This window comes from Podarcis cretensis (assembly GCF_951804945.1).
Source record: "Podarcis cretensis genome assembly, chromosome: 10".
NCBI lineage: Eukaryota > Metazoa > Chordata > Lepidosauria > Squamata > Lacertidae > Podarcis > Podarcis cretensis.
In genome coordinates, this window is record NC_137179.1 from 5551909 (window position 1) to 5570651 (window position 18743).

At 45.4% G+C, this 18743-nt stretch overlaps 1 protein-coding gene across 1 annotated transcript in view; it reads right to left on the bottom strand.

Moving 5' to 3' along the window:
• LOC307224977 (uncharacterized protein) overlaps window positions 1–18743 on the bottom strand; it is a 60124-nt gene that overhangs the window by 17483 nt on the left and 23898 nt on the right. The window contains exons 8-13 of the mRNA XM_079992464.1: window positions 16806–16991; window positions 14893–14995; window positions 13579–13720; window positions 11664–11847; window positions 7510–7609; window positions 4716–4834 (exon numbers count right to left, since the gene is read on the bottom strand). Of these exons, the coding sequence (XP_079848590.1) occupies window positions 4716–4834; window positions 7510–7609; window positions 11664–11847; window positions 13579–13720; window positions 14893–14995; window positions 16806–16991 (834 nt within the window). The remainder of the gene's footprint in view (window positions 1–4715; window positions 4835–7509; window positions 7610–11663; window positions 11848–13578; window positions 13721–14892; window positions 14996–16805; window positions 16992–18743) is intronic.

Below are 18743 nucleotides of genomic sequence, written 5' to 3' on the forward strand. Positions count from 1 at the left end.
AGGCAGAATTTTATAAGAAATTACATGAGACATTAACAAATTATCTGGATTACAAGGTGATTTTATTAGGCGATATGAACGGGGTTGTCTCTACAAATATGGACAAAGCGCAAAGACAGGTGATCTCCAAGGACGGGAGACTACCTAAGACTTTTTTTGAAATGACTGACAACTTGGACTTGATCGACATTTGGAGAATAAGAAATCCTCTCGAGAGGGAGGGAACATTCTTTTCAGAATCACAGATGACCTGGACAAGAATAGATCAAATATGGATTACTAGTGGGATGGCTCCTAAGATAAAGAAAGTGGAAATCTGCCCAAAGACATGCTCCGACCACAATGCAGTAAAGATGGAAATGAGAACAGCAACAGCTGGCTCTTTCAGATGGAGAATGAATGACACCCTATTTAAAGATCCAGAGGTGTACCAAAAGGCCCAAAAGACTTTGAAGGACTATTTTGAGATAAATCTAAGGACAGAAGTGGAGAAACGAGTGATCTGGGACGCAAGCAAGGCCGTGATGAGGGGTTTCTTGATACAGCAGAACTCCTTGAAAAGGAGGAAACAACAGGAGAAGAAAGATAAAATTTTGGAAAGGATAAAAGACAGTGAAAAGAAACTGAGATCCAACCCAAAGTCACATGAGATCTTGAGACAAATCAAACTGTATCAGAAGCAATATATGGAATTGATGAATCAGGAGATTGAATGGAAAATTAAACGAATGAGACAAAAGACATTTGAATCGGCAGATAAATGTGGGAAACTCCTGTCATGGCAATTGAAGAAGAGATTGAAATTGAACACAGTTACAAGTTTGGAGGTAGATGGAAAGAATATTTCGAAACCAAATGAGATCAGCAACTGTTTTCAGAGCTATTTCAGAAGACTGTATGCACAAGGGCCGGAAAACGAAAGAGATATTGAAGAATTTCTTAAGAAATATGGATTACAAAAAATTTCGCAACAAAGTACAGCGTTTTTAAATGAGAAAATAACTGAACAAGAAATCGAGGGTGCCATTCAAAACATGCAATTGGGGAAATCTCCAGGGCCAGATGGACTAACCTCCAGATATTACAAAGCTTTGAAAGACTGGATAATTCAGCCACTTAAGGAGGTTTGCAACGAGATACTAGAGGGGAAAAGGGCACCTGAGACGTGGAAAGAAGCCTTCATCACACTTATACCAAAGACTGAGGTTGATAAAAAACAGATCAAGAACTACCGCCCTATATCATTACTTAATGTGGATTACAAAATTTTTGCAGACATTTTGGCAAGAAGACTAAAGAAGGTGTTGGTGGAGGAGATTCATAAAGATCAGGCAGGCTTTCTCCCGGGTAGGCATATATCTACCAATGTAAGGAATATAATTGACATTATAGAAATGCTGTCAGTGAACATTAATACAAAAGCAGTTTTAATCTTTGTGGACGCGGAGAAAGCCTTTGATAATATATCTTGGAAATTTATGAAAAAGAATCTCCATGGGATGGGGGTAGGCCAAAGGTTTGAAAATGGTATAAGTGCAATCTATTCTGAGCAAAAGGCGAAGTTAATTGTAAATAATGTGGTTATGGATGAATTACCTATAGAAAAAGGGACACGTCAGGGGTGCCCAATATCCCCATTACTTTTTATATCGGTCCTGGAGGTCCTGTTAAATATGATTAGGGGAGATCAGCTGGTAAAAGGGATTCAGGTCGGAGCCAGACATTACAAATTAAAGGCTTTTGCAGATGACTTAGTATTGACTTTGCAAGAGCCAGACACTAGTACCAAAAGAGCTTTGGAATTAATTCAAATATTTGGCCAGGTCGCAGGATTTAAGTTGAATAAACAAAAAACCAAGGTACTGGAAAAGAATTTAACAAATGTTGAAAGGGAAAGATTCCAAGAAGAAACTGGGCTAGTGGTGGCAAAGAGTGTAAAATACCTGGGGATTAACATGACATCTAAGAATGTGAACTTATTTAAGGACAACTATGACAAGTGCTGGACTGAGATAAAGAAAGATTTAGAAATATGGTCATACCTGAAGCTTTCCTTGTTAGGTCGAATCGCTGTGATTAAAATGAATGTATTGCCTAGAATGTTATTTTTATTTCAGACATTACAAATTGTTGATAAACTGGACTGCTTCAAGAAGTGGCAGAAAGACATATCTAAATTTGTCTGGCAGGGCAAAAAGCCCAGAATCAAGTTTAAGATACTTACTGACTCTAAAGAAAGAGGGGGGTTTGCCCTGCCGGACTTAAGACTTTACTATGAATCGGCAGCTTTCTGCTGGTTAAAAGATTGGCTACTTCTTGAAAATGCAGACATTTTAGATTTGGAAGGATTTGATAACAATTTTGGGTGGCATGCATATATCTGGTATGACAAGGTTAAAGTGTATAAGGGTTTTAAAAATCACATTGTCAGGAAAGCACTATATAATGTATGGATACGGTATAAAGATTTATTGGAAAATAGAACTCCCAGGTGGCTTTCACCTATGGAGGCTAAGGAGGTAAAGAAACTTAATATGACAACCAATTGGCCAAAATATTCTGAGATTTTAGAACAAGAAGGTGGTGAATTTAAACTACAAAGCTATGAGAAAATAAAGTCCAAGGTACGAGACTGGCTCCATTATTTTCAAATAATGGAGGCTTTTAAACAAGACAGGAAAATTGGTTTCCAGGTGGAGAAATCGAAACTAGAAACAGAATTGTTAGAACCCAATACTAAGAACTTATCAAGAATGTACAACTTGCTGCTGAAGTGGAATACAATAGATGAGACAGTGAAGTCTGCTATGGTTAAATGGGCACAGGACATAGGTCATGACATTATGTTTGCTGACTGGGAGCAGTTATGGACCACAGGTATTAAATTTACGGCATGCAATGCCTTACGAGAAAACATAATGAAAATGATTTATAGGTGGTACATGACCCCAGTCAAGCTTGCGAAGATTTATCATCTGCCCAATAACAAATGCTGGAAATGTAAAGAGACTGAGGGTACCTTTTTCCACCTCTGGTGGACCTGCCCAAAGATTAAGGCCTTCTGGGAAATGATTTATAATGAAATTAAGAAAGTGCTTAAGTGCACCTTTAACAAGAAACCAGAGGCATTTCTCTTGGGTATGGTCGGCCAGTTGGTGCCGAAGAAGGATAAGAATTTCTTTTTGTACGCTACCACGGCAGCAAGGATTCTTCTAGCAAAGTATTGGAAGACACAAGAGCTACCCACGCTGGAGGAATGGCAGGCGAAAGTGATTGACTTTATGGGACTGGCAGAAATGACTGGCAGAATCCGCGACCAAGGGAAAGAGACTGTGGAAGAAGATTGGAAGAAATTTAAGATGTATCTTAAGAATTACTATAAAACTGAGGAGTGTTAAAATGCTGAGGGAAAAGAAGACGTAGAATTGCAGCGATAATTGGGTTTAAATTTTAGGGTGGAATAGAGAAAGATGACGAATTTTTATTTAAATGGGTAAGATAGGTTGCTGAATAATGGTACTAAACTAAGGATGCAAAAAGGGAAAGGTATGGGGAAGTCCGGGAAAAGAGGGTTATGAAAATAAGGTTATGAAAATATGAGTTTTTTGTTTGTCTGTTTTCTCTGTTGTTTTTTGTTTCTGTTAAAAATTGGAAATTAATAAAAATATTTATAAAAAAAAAAAAATAATAATTAGGGGTATTTACATTATGACACCTGCGCAATTTTTCCCTGCCCCCCTTTTGCTCTTGCTCTTATGTTATCTGTTTTGCAATTTAAGCTGTAATCTGCCCTAAGGTCTCTTGATGAAGTGCGATATAGAAATGTTAATTGATAATAAAAGCAACTGTTTTTATACTTGGTAAACAGCTCGGTGAGTTATTTGGACTACTGCAATGCGCTCTACGTGGGGCTACCTTTGAAGGTGACCCGGAAACTACAACTAATCCAGAATGCGGCAGCTAGACTGGGGACTGGGAGCAGCCGCCGAGACCACATAACACTGGTCTTGAAAGACCTACACTGGCTCCCAGTACGTTTCCGAGCACCATTCCAAGTGTTGGTGCTGACCTTGAAAGCCCTAAATGGACTCGGTTCAGTAGACCTGAAGGAGGGTCTCCACCCCCATTGTTCAGCCTGGACACTGAGGTCCAGTGCCGAGGGCCTTCTGGCAGTTCCCTCCCTGCGAGAAGCCAAGTTACAGGGAACCAGGCAGAGGGCCTTCTCGGTGGTGGTGCCCGCCCTGTGGAATGCCCTCCCATCAGATGTCAAAGAGATAAACAACTACCTGACATTTAGAAGCCACCTGAACGCAGCCCTGTTCAGGGAAGCTTTTAATGTGTGACATTTTGATGTATTTTTAATCTTTGTTGGAAGCCGCCCAGAGTGGCTGGGGAAACCCAGCCAGATGGGTGGGGTACAAATAATAAATAATAATTATTATTGTTGTTGTTGTTGTTGTTGTTATTGTTGTTATTATTATTATTATGGCTTTAAGCAGCATAGAAGTTAAATCGTCAACAACTCGGAACCCTAAGAAGCCAAAAACTCCTGCAGTGTCTGAAGAAACCAGCAACTCAGAATGCATCTGGGTTGGTTTTTGCCGCTGATATCCACTGCAGAGCAGCAAAGAGATTATGCCTGATTTATAGCCAACGCGGCTGGGACTGGTTGGTGAAATCCCAGCCCCATGTGGGGCCCAGAAGCTGCTGCTCACCAAGTCGAAGTGGCAGCTCTGGCAGACATAGTGCCCTGGTGGCTCCTGGGTGACGTTCTGGCATTCCCCGCAGACCAGCCTCCCGTAGACTTTGGAGAAGAGGGTTGGAGCGAACACACCTGGGGGGAAAGGAGAGCAAGAGGAGATCAGCCCTATCGCCTCCCAGGATCCGTCCAGCCCACATCTTTCCTCCTGACCCGAGTTTCCCATTTCCATTATGGTGGTCCCTTGGTTCTCAAACTTAATCCGTTCTGGAAGTCCGTTCCGTAACCAAAGCGTTGCAAAACCAAGGCGCGCTGTCCCACAGAAAGTAATGCAAAACGGATTAATCCGTTCCAGACTTTAAAAAAAAATTTAAAAATCCCTAAAACAGCAATTTAACATGAATTTTACTATCTAACGAGACCGTTGATTCATAAAAGGAAAGCAATAAATAATGTACGGCAGTCACACAATCAATCCATCGGGAGCTGAACTGGGTTCCACACAGTCACAAAAACAAAACAAAAAGGGCTGCCAAAACAAAAGCGCAAAATAAATAGCAAAAACAGACAGACCTCAGCGTGGCACTCAAAACGGAAGCGTAACACTCAAAACGGAGGATGTTCGGCTTCCCAAAAAAGTTCGCAAACTGGAACACTTACTTCCCGGTTTGCAGTGTTTGGGTTCCAAGGCGTTTGAGAACCAAGGTACCACTGTACTGTGTTGTTTTAGATTAGATTAGATTAGATTAGATTAGATTAGATTAGATAAATTTATTGTCATTGTCCGTATATACACAGTATACACAACAACGAAAATCAAACACCCAAGACCGGATTCACATACACATTTGCACGTATCTCCAACACTCTCATCCTATTCAGACATAATCTATTAAAACATACATAATCCAGAATATAACACAACCTATTAGAAGCATAGCATAACCTAAAACCTATCTCATTCCTTACTACTCACTGCTTGCTATTTCTTACAACTGGCCCTGAGATCATTGTTTAGTGCAATCAGAGCTCTTGGATAGAAACTATTCAGAAGGCGTGTGGTTCGTGTTTTCATTGTCCTATATCTTCTGCCCGAAGGCAACAGTTCAAAGAGGTTGTGAGCAGGATGGGTGGGATCTCTCAGGATATTGTGTGACTTCTTCAAGCTGCGAGACGTGAAGATCTCATCCAGGGTTGGTAGTTGGAGCCCAATAACATTCTGGGCAATTTTAATTATTCTCTGTAAGGCTTTTTTATCCATTCCAGAGCTGCTCCCATACCACGATAATATACTATAGGTTAAGACACTCTCAATGGTACTATGATAATAGGACAGAAGTAGGTGCTGAGATAGATTCAATCCTCTGAGCATTCTCAGGAAATACAACCTCCCCTGTACCTTCCTCACAACCATATTAATGGGATCATTTTCTAGCACATTTTAATATGGATGTTCAGGCTTATTGTGGAGGGTTAAGGCAATTCTGGCTGCTTTTCCCTCCTGGAGGAACAAAGGAAGAAGCTTGGGTTGGCCAAGTTAGACTTGCTAGCCTCAAAAAACCTGACAACAGCTATTTTCGTATTCCCTGGTGTTGCAAGACTGCTCAGGGGTTTATAACGAGGCTGATTTATCTCTAATATATATCTCAAAATTCTCCCATTGGTACTACAGTGGTACCTCGGGTTACATACACTTCAGGTTACATAGGCTTCAGGTTACAGACTCCGCTAACCCAGAAATAATACCTTGGGTTAAAAACTTTGCTTCAGGATGAGAACAGAAATTGCACGGCAGCAGCAGGAGGCCCCATTAGCTGAAGTGGTGCTTCAGGTTAAGAACAGTTTCAGGTTAAGAACAGACCTCTGGAATGAATTAAGTGTGTAACCAGAGCTACCACTATAGGTGAGGTAGAAGATCTCCCCTGTTATATGCTCTATTGCCAGCTCTGTCAAAACCCCAGAAAGAGATTTTTTTGGAACAGATGCTGGCAGAACCCTGAAGTGAAAATATGTTGGCTGTTATCTGACTGCGACCTGCTTGTCACATAAAAAACGGCCCCGTTTGCTAAAGCCGCTAAATATATAAAAGGTATATAAAAGACAATGCCGCAAACTTTACAGGCGATTCATTAATTTGACTTATTGTAAACGGGTGCGTATCTCTGGTTTTCTTTCATCAGGTTTTAATTGAACTTGCTGGATCTGTAAAAACTAATCTGTAGTGGCTTTTAGTCAAACGCAATAAATGACTGGAAGTTGGGTAAGGCTATCAATGGCTCCCTCCTACATAGCTGTCAACTGTCCCTTATTTGGTGGGCAAGTCCCTTATCCCAGCGCTGTGTCCTGCTGCTCTCCCTTATTGATGATGTCCCTTAAATTTCCTGGGTTTCAAAGGAAGCAGCTTCTCTCCCTCCCTCCCTGCCAGCCAGGGAGGAGGGAGGCTCCAACTGTGTTGCTAGGCTGCGTTGCTCACCCAATAAGGAGTCTAAGAACGACTGGGGGGTGGAGCTTGCATGCCTTGTGCTGATCAAATCTGCCGCCTTGCCTGGGGACTCGCCTTTGCTCAGCGCTTCCCAGCGGAGAGGTGACGGTGGTTTTCCTTGCTGCATCCCCTTTGCTTGAGGCTTCGTTTGGCTGCTGGCTGGGCTTTGTGCCTTTGGCTCGGAGGGGCTCAGAAGTCGAACATACCTGCGCTCTGAAAATCCCTTATATTGGCTGCTGATCCCTTATTTTCGAGGCTGCTGGTCCCTTATTTTCAAATCTGTAAGCTGACAGCTATGCCCTCCTACCTACCTACCTCCGCAACTTACCTCCCACAGAGAGGAAGAGGAGGGCGGAGCTGACCCCGGCTGACCTGCTGTTGAATCTCTGCTCTTGGTGCCGAATGCCGCCAATCACCATGCACAGCCCCTAGAAGGAGAAAGAGAGAGAAGGATAGTGGCTTCATTCCTGGGTTCGCCAGCCTGGCTTTGGAAGAGGCAGCGAGGAAGCAGGAAGACCTAGCTCTGCATTCTCCAAACTGCCTGTTATGTACTGAAGTTCTCACCCTGGGCCAGCAGGGGGATACTGTAGATAGTTATGCAAATAAGGGATTGAAAGTGACGTTCAGTGATTGGATAGTTTTAGAAAGTTGTTACAGTAACGTTGTTCTGGAGCTCTATATAAGCAGGTTGGCTGAACCCTTCCGTTCAGTTCTGTCCTGGCCTGTGAATAAACAAGAGCTGTTTGAAGAATCGCAGTGTCGTCTGATATGTTCACCCACAACTTAACACTGCCCACCCCCGAGAGATGGTACATTACCCTTGAAAAAATGGCAAAAATGTATAGGACAAGCTCCAATAAGTGTTGTAAATGCAAAGAGAAACTTTTAATGTTTGATGCATTACTGTATTTTAATATTTTGTTGGAAGCTGCCCAGAGTGGCTGGGGAAGCCCAGCCAGATGGGCGGGGTATTATTTATTATTATTTATTATTATTTATTATTATTTATTATTATTTATTATTATTATTAGTGGCAGGATTGCAAAATAACTAAAAGTTATTGGGGAACGATTTACAATGAAATGAAAAGAATGTTTAAGACATCTTTTGTTAAAAGACCAGAAGCTTTTCTATTAGGTTGGCCAAATTCTGTGCAACTGCCATAAAACTTAATCATTATCATAGCTGTCAACTTTTCCCTTTTCTTGCAAGGAATCCAATAGGAATAAGGGAATTTCCCTTTAAAAAAGGGAAACGTTGACAGCTATGGTCATTATGGTAGTACAGCTTGTTCCCTAAGGCCTTGAATGACAATTTCAGGTTGTATTTTAGTGATTTAAATTATGTATTTTTAACTGCTGCTATATCTGTATTGTCCCTGTTATACCCAATCGTAAATTAAAATGTATCCTTATCGTGTTTTATGACTTCCCTGATACTGTATGTGAGCTGGAACTGGTCTGTAACTGAAATAATAAAATTATTATTATTATTTCTGTTAGGTATTACAGGTCAATACTTGCCAAAAGGATGTAAAAAACTATTTATGTATGCCACAACGGCAGCTAGGATGTTACTAGCCCAAAGATGGAAGGACGACAAGATACCAGCAAAAGAAGAATGGCGGGGTTGCAAAATAACTAAAAGTTATTGGGGGGTAATTTACAATGAAATGAAAAGATAATTTATATTTTTATTAAGCATTTCGCCAAAAGAAATAGGGAAATCGAAAAGAACATTGTTCATGTTCATGGAATAACAGCGGCCAGAATTTTAGTAGCAAGAAATTGGAAAAACACAACAATACCCAACACGGAAGATTGGCAAATCCTAATGGCAGAATATCTGCATCTAGCGAAAGCAACAGGAAGAGTAAGAGGCCAACCAAAACAAACAGTCTATGAGAATTGGAGAATCTTTAAAGAATATTTAGAAAACTATCGAATGAAAGGAAACATCTTGGCAGAATTAGACTGATCCCTGTATTGTATAAATGTAAGTTTGTAGGGAGGTAAAAAGAAATTATATAAGAAATATGTAACTGTAAAGTAATGGATAGACAAAGTACAGTGAGATAAATTGGAAGTCAGTTTTAAATTTCTTTTCTATAAATTTTATAATTGTGTTCAATGCCAGGACTATATATGATGAAAATTATAATTATCTTCTTATATCTTATAGTGTGGGGGTTTGTTTGATTTTTCTGTTATTTGTTTGTTTGATTGTATGTTTGTTTACTTGTATGTACGTCTGTTTTTCATAAATGTATTTATTTTAAATTAATAAAGATATATTTTTAAAAATACAGTGAAATGAAAAGAATGTTTAAGACATCCTGGTATGCCCCGTGGAGGACCTTACGGTCTGCAAATAATAATATCTTGGAGGTCCTGGGCCTCAAGGAGGTTAGACTGACCTCAACCAGGGCCAAGGCCTTTTCTGCTTTGGCCCCAGCCTGGTGGAATGCTCTTTCGCAGGAGACCAGGGCCCTGCGGGACTTGACATCCTTCCGCAGGGCTTGCAAGACCACAAACTTGACATGAGCCAACAGTGTGACGCGGCAGCTAAAAAAGCCAATGCAATTCTGGGCTGCCTCAATAGGAGTATAGCATCTAGATCAAGGGAAGTAATAGTGCCACTGTATTCTGCTCTGGTCAGACCTCACCTGGAGTACTGTGTCCAGTTCTGGGAACCACAGTTCAAGAAGGACACTGAGAAACTGGAACGTGTCCAGAGGAGGGCAACCAAAATGGTCAAAGGCCTGGAAACGATGCCTTATGAGGAATGGCTAAGGGAGCTGGGCATGTTTAGCCTGGAGAAGAGGAGGTTAAGGGGTGATATGATAGCCATGTTCAAATATATAAAAGGATGTCACATAGAGGAGGGAGAAAGGTTGTTTTCTGCTGCTCCAGAGAAGCAGACACGGAGCAATGGTTCCAAACTACAAGAAAAAAGATTCCACCTAAACATTAGGAAGAACTTCCTGACAGTAAGAGCTGTTCGACAGTGGAATTTGCTGCCAAGGTGTGTGGTGGAGTCTCCTTCTTTGGAGGTCTTTAAGCAGAGGCTTGACAACCATATGTCAGGAGTGCTCTGATGGTGTTTCCTGCTTGGCAGGGGGTTGGACTCGATGGCCCTTGGGGTCTCTTCCAACTCTGTGATTCTATGATTCTATGATTCTAAGACGGAGCTGTTCCACCTAGCCTTTGGTCCGGGCCAAGTTTGACCCCGCCCCCCCCATGGGACCCTGTAAGTTACTTCTTTGATCTCTGAGCAATCGTGCTGCAGCATTCTGCACTCAATGCAGCCTCTGGATCAAGCACAAGGGAAGCCCCGTGGAGAGCACATTGCAGCACCACCCCTCCGATTTTTCACTGTGCAACTTTGCGGCAAGTCTGTTGTTGTTTTACAGATCTGTTACAGTCGGGGAATAACGTGTCGCGAGGTCGATGACGGGACCACTGTGGAACCAGGCTGGGGACTCCATCCAGCATGCAGAAAAGGGGAGCCTTATTCTAGCACAGCCTTCCCCAAGCTAACGCGGCGAGAGGAGGAGTCTAGTAAATTCACCAATTAATTAATTAAATCAAAGCGACGTGTAAACGTTACGAAACCGATAAAGTAAAAACAAATCCCTTCCGAAGGCGGCGGAAAGCTCCCCTGTTCCGCCTGCAGAATTCAGTCGCAGAATTTCAGGCCGGAAGGAACAGTCCTGACAGATACGAGGGGATTGGGAAGAGCGGAGGGACAGAGAAGCCACAAATTCCCAGAAGGAAGATAATAAATAAATATATTGTAATTAATAACATTATTTATTTATTTATTTATTTATTTATTCATTCATTCATTAATTCATTCATTCATTCATACCCCGCCCATCTGGCTGGGCTTCCCCAGCTACTCTGGGTGGTTCCCAATAGAACATTCAAAACACAATAAATACAGTGGTGCCACGCAAGACGAAAAGAATCCGTTCCGCGAGTCTCTTCGTCTTGCGGTTTTTTTTGTCTTGCGAAGCAAGCCCATTAGCGGCTTAGGGGATTAGCGCTATTAGCGGCTTAGTGGATCAGCTGTTAAGCGGCTTAGCGGCTTAGCGGATCAGCTGATAAGTGGCTTAGCGGTTAAGCGGCTTAGCAGATCAGCTGATAAGCGGCTTAGCGGATCAACTGATAAGCGGCTTAGCGGATCAGCTGATAAGCGGCTTAGCGGCTTAGAAAAAGGGGGGGGGACCCCGCAGGAACTCGCAAGTCATTTTCGTCTTGCAAAGCAAGCCCATAGGGAAATTCGTTTTGCGAAGCGCCTCCAAAACGGAAAACCCTTTCGTCTAGCGGGTTTTCCGTCTTGCGAGGCATTCGTCTTGCGGGGCACCACTGTACATCAAACATTAAAAACTCCCAAACAGGGCTGCCTTCAGATGTTTTCTAAAAGTCAGGTAGTTATTTATTTCAAGTGTTTGTACGGCCACTCGAGGGCTGGACTCACCGGGATGAAAAGCACACAGCCCAGGAGAGTCCCTGTCAGGGCGGACTTGACGATTTCCTCGTAGCACTTGTTCTTCTCTCGGGCGCCTTTGATGAGGGCCGTGATGTAGAAAGTGAGCTCCGTGATGGAGCCGAACGTGGCGTTGACCACGGCCCCCACCGCGAAGTTGCTCTGGGCTGAGATGCTGCAGGAGAAACGGAGAAGGTCCACGAGGTGAAGTCGCCGCCCTTAGCATCATCAGAAGGGCCTTGGGGTCCCTCACAACTCAGCCATTCTACAAGGTGTGACCGGAAAGTTCAGTGAATGGTCACAGAAATCGGACAGCGAGAAATATTCGAACACACAATTGGCATTAAAGGTAAAGGGAAAGGGATCCCTGACCGTTAGGTCCAGGCGTGGCCAACTCTGGGGTTGCAGCGCTCATCCTGCTTTACTGGCTGAGGGAGCAAGTGTACAGCTTCCGGGTCATATGGCCAGCAGGACTAAGCCGCTTCTGGCGAACCAGAGCAGCGCACGGAAACGCCCTTTACCTTCCTGCCGGAGCGGTACCTATTTATCTACTTGCACGTTGATGTGCTTTCGAACTGCTAGGTTGGCAGGAGCAGGGACCGAGCAACGGGAGCTCACCCCATCGCGGGGATTCGAACCGCCGACCTTCTGATCGGCAAGCCCTAGGCTCTGTGGTTTAACCCACAGCGCCACCCAAAATGCTCACAATTGTGTACGGAGATGAAGCTGTAACTCGAAAGACAGTGTGTGAGTGGTTGAAGCGGTTTTGTGAAGGGCGGCAAACCATCGAAGATGACCCTCAGTCTAGCAGGGTGTGATGGCCTGGTATTCAGACTCGGAGGCTGAACCTGAGGGATCCCAGCCTGCACAGGATTCCCCGCCTCCAGAACCAGCTGAGCCGGGGCTGGGGCTTGAGCCTGAAGGGTCCTCACCTGTGCTGGATCCTCAGGTGCAGGCACCAGCTGAGTCTGCTCTGGCTCCTGAGGTGATGGAGGACCCATTGCCTGCAGGTGCTCCACTCTCAGCCCCGTCAGGGGAAGCTGAGGTTGCCTCTGGGTCCGGTAACCCTCCAGCCTCTCCTGAGCTGCAGAGGCTCAGGGCAGAGAGGCGGAGGGAACTAAGTTCCCGCAGGAGGAGTGCTCACCTCCAGGCCAGGAGAGGCGAGTCACCTGTGGACCGGGGCCGCCCTATGCCTCAGGGCAGATAAAAGCCAGCCAGCCCCAGTTCCAAGTTGCGGGAGCAACATTGTTGGTAGCCTGTTCCTGCCTGCACCCTGTCCTGCTCTTCTGCCAGAGTTCTTGACCTCACCCAACTCCCTGCCTTGGACCCCGCTTCAGCTTTGACGGACAGCCTCCATACCGCACCCTCGACCTTGGACTGGACTCGGACCTTACTGCACGGTTAACCCTCGGGACCAGCACACAGACCGGCGGCGAGCAGAATGGCGGCAAATGTCGATACGAGATTGTGAGTTATTGGTGAGGGATCGGCGTTTGTCTGAATAATCGTGGAAGAATTGCATATTCCGTGTGAAATCGTTACTGAGCTTACTGAGCTGTCCCACCCTCCATATTCTCCCGATCTGGCCAATCCCAGATTTCTTTCCTTTTCCAAAACTGAAATCTGCACTGAAAGGGCACAGATTTCCCAACAATTCACACGTCCGAGCTGCTGTGACGAGGGAACTGAAAGCAGTACGAAAAGAGGACTTCTCCAGAAGTTTCCAACAGTTCTACAAACGTTGTCAACGGTGCGTTGTATCAGAGGGGGCCTAATTTGAAGGCCTGTAAGGTTGTACGTTCGAATATTTCTCGCTGTCCGATTTCTGCGGACGTTCACTGAACTTTCGGGTCACACCTTGTATGATCCCATGATTCTAGATCTCACGGTTAATTCTTTCTCTTACCTGGCAATTGCCATGCCTATGTAGTACGAGAGGGGCATGATGGAGAGCAGCGCCAAGGTAAACTTCACCACAGAGCTGGTGTAATGGTTGTGCTTATCCGCGTAGCCCAGAACTAGAGTCACAATAACCAAAGGGAGCAGATCTGACGAGAGGTATTGAAAGGAAAAACGTGCGTATTTTCTTTTGAGTGGCATCAACTGCACAGGAGGTTTCGCTGAGAAAGAGCCGCCCAGAGTGGGCGAGGTACAAATAATGAGTTGTTATTATTATTATTATTATTATTATTATTATTATTATTATTATTACTATTCCTCCCGGGAAGAAGAAGCCAAGGAGGTGCTAGGAATACGACAGGCTGAGGCCGAGCTGCAGTGTGCAAGCGTTGAATTAGACAGCAGAGCCAGAGTTTTGACACTCTCCCTATCAACGCTCCTGCTTTAACCAAAACAGGTTTCTAGTTCTTATGGAGGACATTAAAACTTCAAAACGTTGGGGTTGCACCTGGGGCCTGATCTGAACCAAGGCTCCTCTGGAGGCCCATGCAAAGTCTTAAGCATGTCAGAGTGTGCAACCTCTTTGTTTAAAGATGGGCAAGGAGGTTTTTCAGAACGGTTGATACGCTACGATAATCTTTATTGTCATTGTCCCATACAGAACAACGAAATTGAAAAAATCTACATCAGGCATTCAAAAACCAACAAACCTGCTATCCCAGCTATCCCAACCTGGTTAGCACCTAAAAACTCTGATACCCCATAATTAAATATAATATACTCCCATAGAGACTACCTTACACTGCGTTTAAAACCAAGATCGCATTTGGATAGAAATGGTTTCTCAGGCGGCTAGTCCTAGTCTTGATAACCCTGGACCTTCTTCCAGAAGGCAGAAGCTGAAAGAGATCATTTCCGGGGTGCGCACTATCCTGCACTATCTCTGCAGCTTTCTTATGGCACCTGGAAGCATAGATTTGATCCAAGGTGGGAAGAGGGCACCCAATTATTCTCTCCGCAGTCTTTACAACCTTGGACAAGTAGCTGTGTTCAGCTCTGTCCAGGTTTTGCTCCTCAGTTCTTGCTACATCTGCAGAAGCCACTCCGCGCAGAAAACCCATCTGTTTTGCTTAAAAGATTCAGTCTGCTCAATTTTATTTTATTTTTTTAAAATGCAATGCAATTGAGGTTTATAAGTCAAGGAGGGGCATCACTGCATTCAAAAGATCCTACTCTGCTAAGAGAGACCCAGATCCACAGCTCTTGTGCAAACCTTACTCCCAAGGAGGCAAAGCCCAAAGCAACAACACCGAAAGGATACTGACGGCAAATACATTGATCCCATCCACAGCGTATTTGTAGTAATAAGCGTTCACAGCCCGGTAGCAGCAAAGGAGCACTTCAGCGTCAAGGGGAACTTCTGTCTGCAGACGACAGAGCCAAGAGACCATCAGTTGACGCCAGTCAATGCACAAGGCTGCTAAAATGGGTCAGCAACCTAAGGCCCATGGGCCACAAGTGCATAGCTGTCAAGTGTCCCTCATTTGAAGGGACAGTCCCTTATTCCAGCACCATGTCCCGCTGCTGTCCCTTATTGATGGATGTCCCTTAAATGATGTTCCTTAAATTTCAAAGGAAGCAGCTCCTCTCCCTCCCTCCCTGCCGGCCAGGGAGGAGAGAGGCTCCAACTGTGTTGCTTGGCTGTGTTGCTCACCCAATAAGAAGTCTAAGAACGACTGGAGGTTGGAGCTTGCATGCCTTGTGTGTGGCTAGTTAATGCAAGCTGAGGGGTTTTTTGAATGCTGGACGCCATTTTGTTGCGCATGCTGCTGCAAACTTTGCTGTGCAAAGCCAGGCCGGGTAGCCATCTTAAGCTGAGGCTGCATAGGCCTTGTGGTGCATGTGATTCAGATTCTATTCAGTTGAACCTCTGGTTACAAAGTTGGTTGGACAGTGTTCTCGAAGCTACCCAGCATGAGTTTGACCAGACTGCAGGAGGACAGGAAGACTGGAGTGCCTGGAACAGGTGAGGCTGCAGGTCCCTTATTTTGGCTGCTGGTCCCTTATTTTCAAGGCTGCTGGTCCCTTATTTTCAAATCTGTAAGTTGACAGCTATGCAAGCAGCCCATGGGGGTCGTTTAACCAGCGCATGGACCCCCACCACCCGCTCGGTCAGTTGGTGCTGCGCTAAACCGGCGCGGAACAGAGCGGGGACCGCCTTCCGCGACGCTGGCCGGCTTCCCATTGGCTGCAGGAAGCTCCTGCAGCCCTTGAGAAGCTGCGCACGCCTCCTCCGCGCCGGAAATAGCCTTTATGTGTGTGTGCGCACACCGGCCCATTGCGGTGTTTGCGGGACCATGAACCGGCCCAAGCCACAAAAACGTTGCCGACGCCTGTGCTAAAGCTTCAGTTCCGGGGTAGGGACTGTGTGAATTGTGTGTGTTTGCCCTGGGATGTTATAACATAAAAAGATAAAGGGACCCCTGACCATTAGGTCCAGTTGTGGCCGACTCTAGGGTTGCGGCACTCATCTCACTTTACTGGCCGAGGGAGCCGGCATACAGCTTCCGGGTCATGTGGCCAGCATGACTAAGCCGCTTCTAGCGAACCAAAGCAGCGCACAGAAATGACATTTACCTTCCTGCCAGAGCGGTACCTACTTATCTACTTGCACTTTGACGTGCTTTTGAACTGCTAGGTTGGCAGGAGCAGGGACCGAGCAACGGGAGCTCACCCCGTCGCGGGGATTCGAACCGCCGTCCTTCTGATCGGCAAGTCCTAGGTTCTGTGGTTTAACCCACAGCGCCACCCGCGTTGCAACATAAGCACACACACAAAAAAGCCAGCTGGATCAGGGCAATAGCCCATACAGTCCAGCATCCTGTTCTCACAGGGGCCGAACCGAAGGGAAATATGCAACAGGATCCGAGCATGAGAGCAACTTTCTTCTTCTGGGGTTTCCTACAAGTGGGATCAAGAAGCATTGCCCTTTCCTCATCTGTGATCCTCTTTTAAATCCATCCCAGCTGGTGGTCATGCCTGTCTCCTGTGGCAGGGAGTTCTGCAGGTTAACAACCAACCGTGTGACGAAATATCTTTGTCTATCTGCTCGGATAATTCTCCAAAGTTCTACCCTTCCTCGCTTGACTTCACGCTAAAAAGCCACAAGGCCTTTTTCCACGGGGGCCCTGCCCTCTGCAACGTCCGCGGCCCCTGCCCTGCCAACACCTTTACCTTCCGCAGCCGCTGGACGTGGACCTGCTCTGGCGGCAGGAGGAGGACCTTGGTGATGGTGCGGCCGTTCATCTTGGCCACGGGGATGATGAAGACGAGCAGCCAGCAGACGAAGCAGATCAGCCCGTGGGCGAGAGAGAGGAGCGGGTAGCCCAAAAGGAGCCAAACGTAGGTGCTGGGACGCCGCTGGGGGAGAAATAGGGAATGGGATGGATCAGTCAGGGGGGAGAGCTTCCCCACGGCAGATCAAAAACACACAGGGGCCGAACCACAGAACTGTAGAGGTGAAAGGGGCCGCCAAGGGCCATCTAGTCCAGCCCTCCCGCATGACAGGAATCACAGCTAAAGACTCCTTGGCAGATGATGATAATAATAATAATAATAATAATAATAATAATTAATAATAATAATAATAATAATAATAATAATAATAATAATTTATAAGCCGCCCATCTGGCTGGGTTTCCCCAGCCACTCTGGGCGGCTTCCAAAAAAATATTAAAATACTGTAATGCATCAAACATTAAAAGCTTCCCTAAACAGGGCTGCCTTCAGATGTCTGCTAAAAGTCTGGTAGTTGTTGTTCTCTTTGACATCTGACGGGAGGGCGTTCCATAGAGAGGGTGCCACCACCGAGAAGGCCCTCTGCCTGGTTCCCTGTAGCTTTGCTTCTCGCAGCGAGGGAACCGCCAGGAGGCCCTCAGCGCTGGATCTCAGTGTCTGGGCAGAACAATGGGGGCGGAGACGCTCCTTCAGGTATACAGGACCGAGGCCGTTTAGGGTGTTAAAGGTCAGCACCAACACTTTGAATTATGCTCAGAAATGTACTGGGAGCCAATGTAGGTCTTTCAAGACTGGTGTTATATGGTCTCAGCAGCCGCTCCTATTCCCTAGTCCAGCTGCTGCATTCTGGATTAGTTGTAGTTTCCGGGTCACCTTCAAAGGTAGCCCCACATAGAGCGCATTGCAGTAATTCAAGAGAGATATCTAGAGCATGCACCACTCTGGCGAGACAGTCTGCGGACAGATAGGGTCTCATCCTGCGTACCATATGGAGCTGGTAAACAGCTGCCGTGGACACAGAATTGACCTGCACCTCCATGGACAGCTGTGAGTCCAAAATGACTCGCAGGATGGGCACCCAACCTCTGTTTTATTTTTAAAAATATAACTCTATTAAATTTTCCGTTTTAGAATTTACAATACTCACCTAAACATCCTGAAAATATCAATGACTTCCCTTCTTCTCTTTCCATGGTTCATTTTACATATCATAAATCCCTGCATATTTTAGGTAAATTAAACCGTTCAGTATTCCATTACTACATCCATCCAAACTTGTTTACACTGCTGAATTTATCTTAATGCTGCCAGCGTTTTCAAATGTACAGTAGACCCTCGGGTTACGTTACTCTCGAGCCATTTAAACTTTGGGTTGCCAAAGCGGCAAACCCAGAAGTATTTTTCCGGCTTTCGCCACTTGCACGTGCGCAGAAACGCTCTATCGCGCCGCGCACATGCGCAAAAGCGGCGCCTCTGGATAAGGATTTTTCGGGGTACGCACGGACCCCCCGAATGAATTAAATTCATATCCAGAGGCTCCACTTTAAACAATTTCCCCCCATATACCGTATTTTTCACTCTATAGGACGCACCAGATGATAAGACGCACCTAGTTTGGGGGGGAGGAAAACAAGAGAAAAAAATATTTTGAATCCCAGAAGCCAGAACAGCAAGAGGGATCTGGCTTCTGGGATACCCGCGCCAAGCCTCTTCAGGGCAGGAGGATGAAGGCTCCCCCTGCCCGAAGAGTCTGCGCAGGGCTAAGGCAGAAGCCAGGGCAGGCGTGTCGCTGAAGGGGCGCTGCACAGTGTTGGGATATCAAGCCTTTTATCAGAGGAACTGGCAACAATCCTAGGGCACCCGGCTTGATTCCCT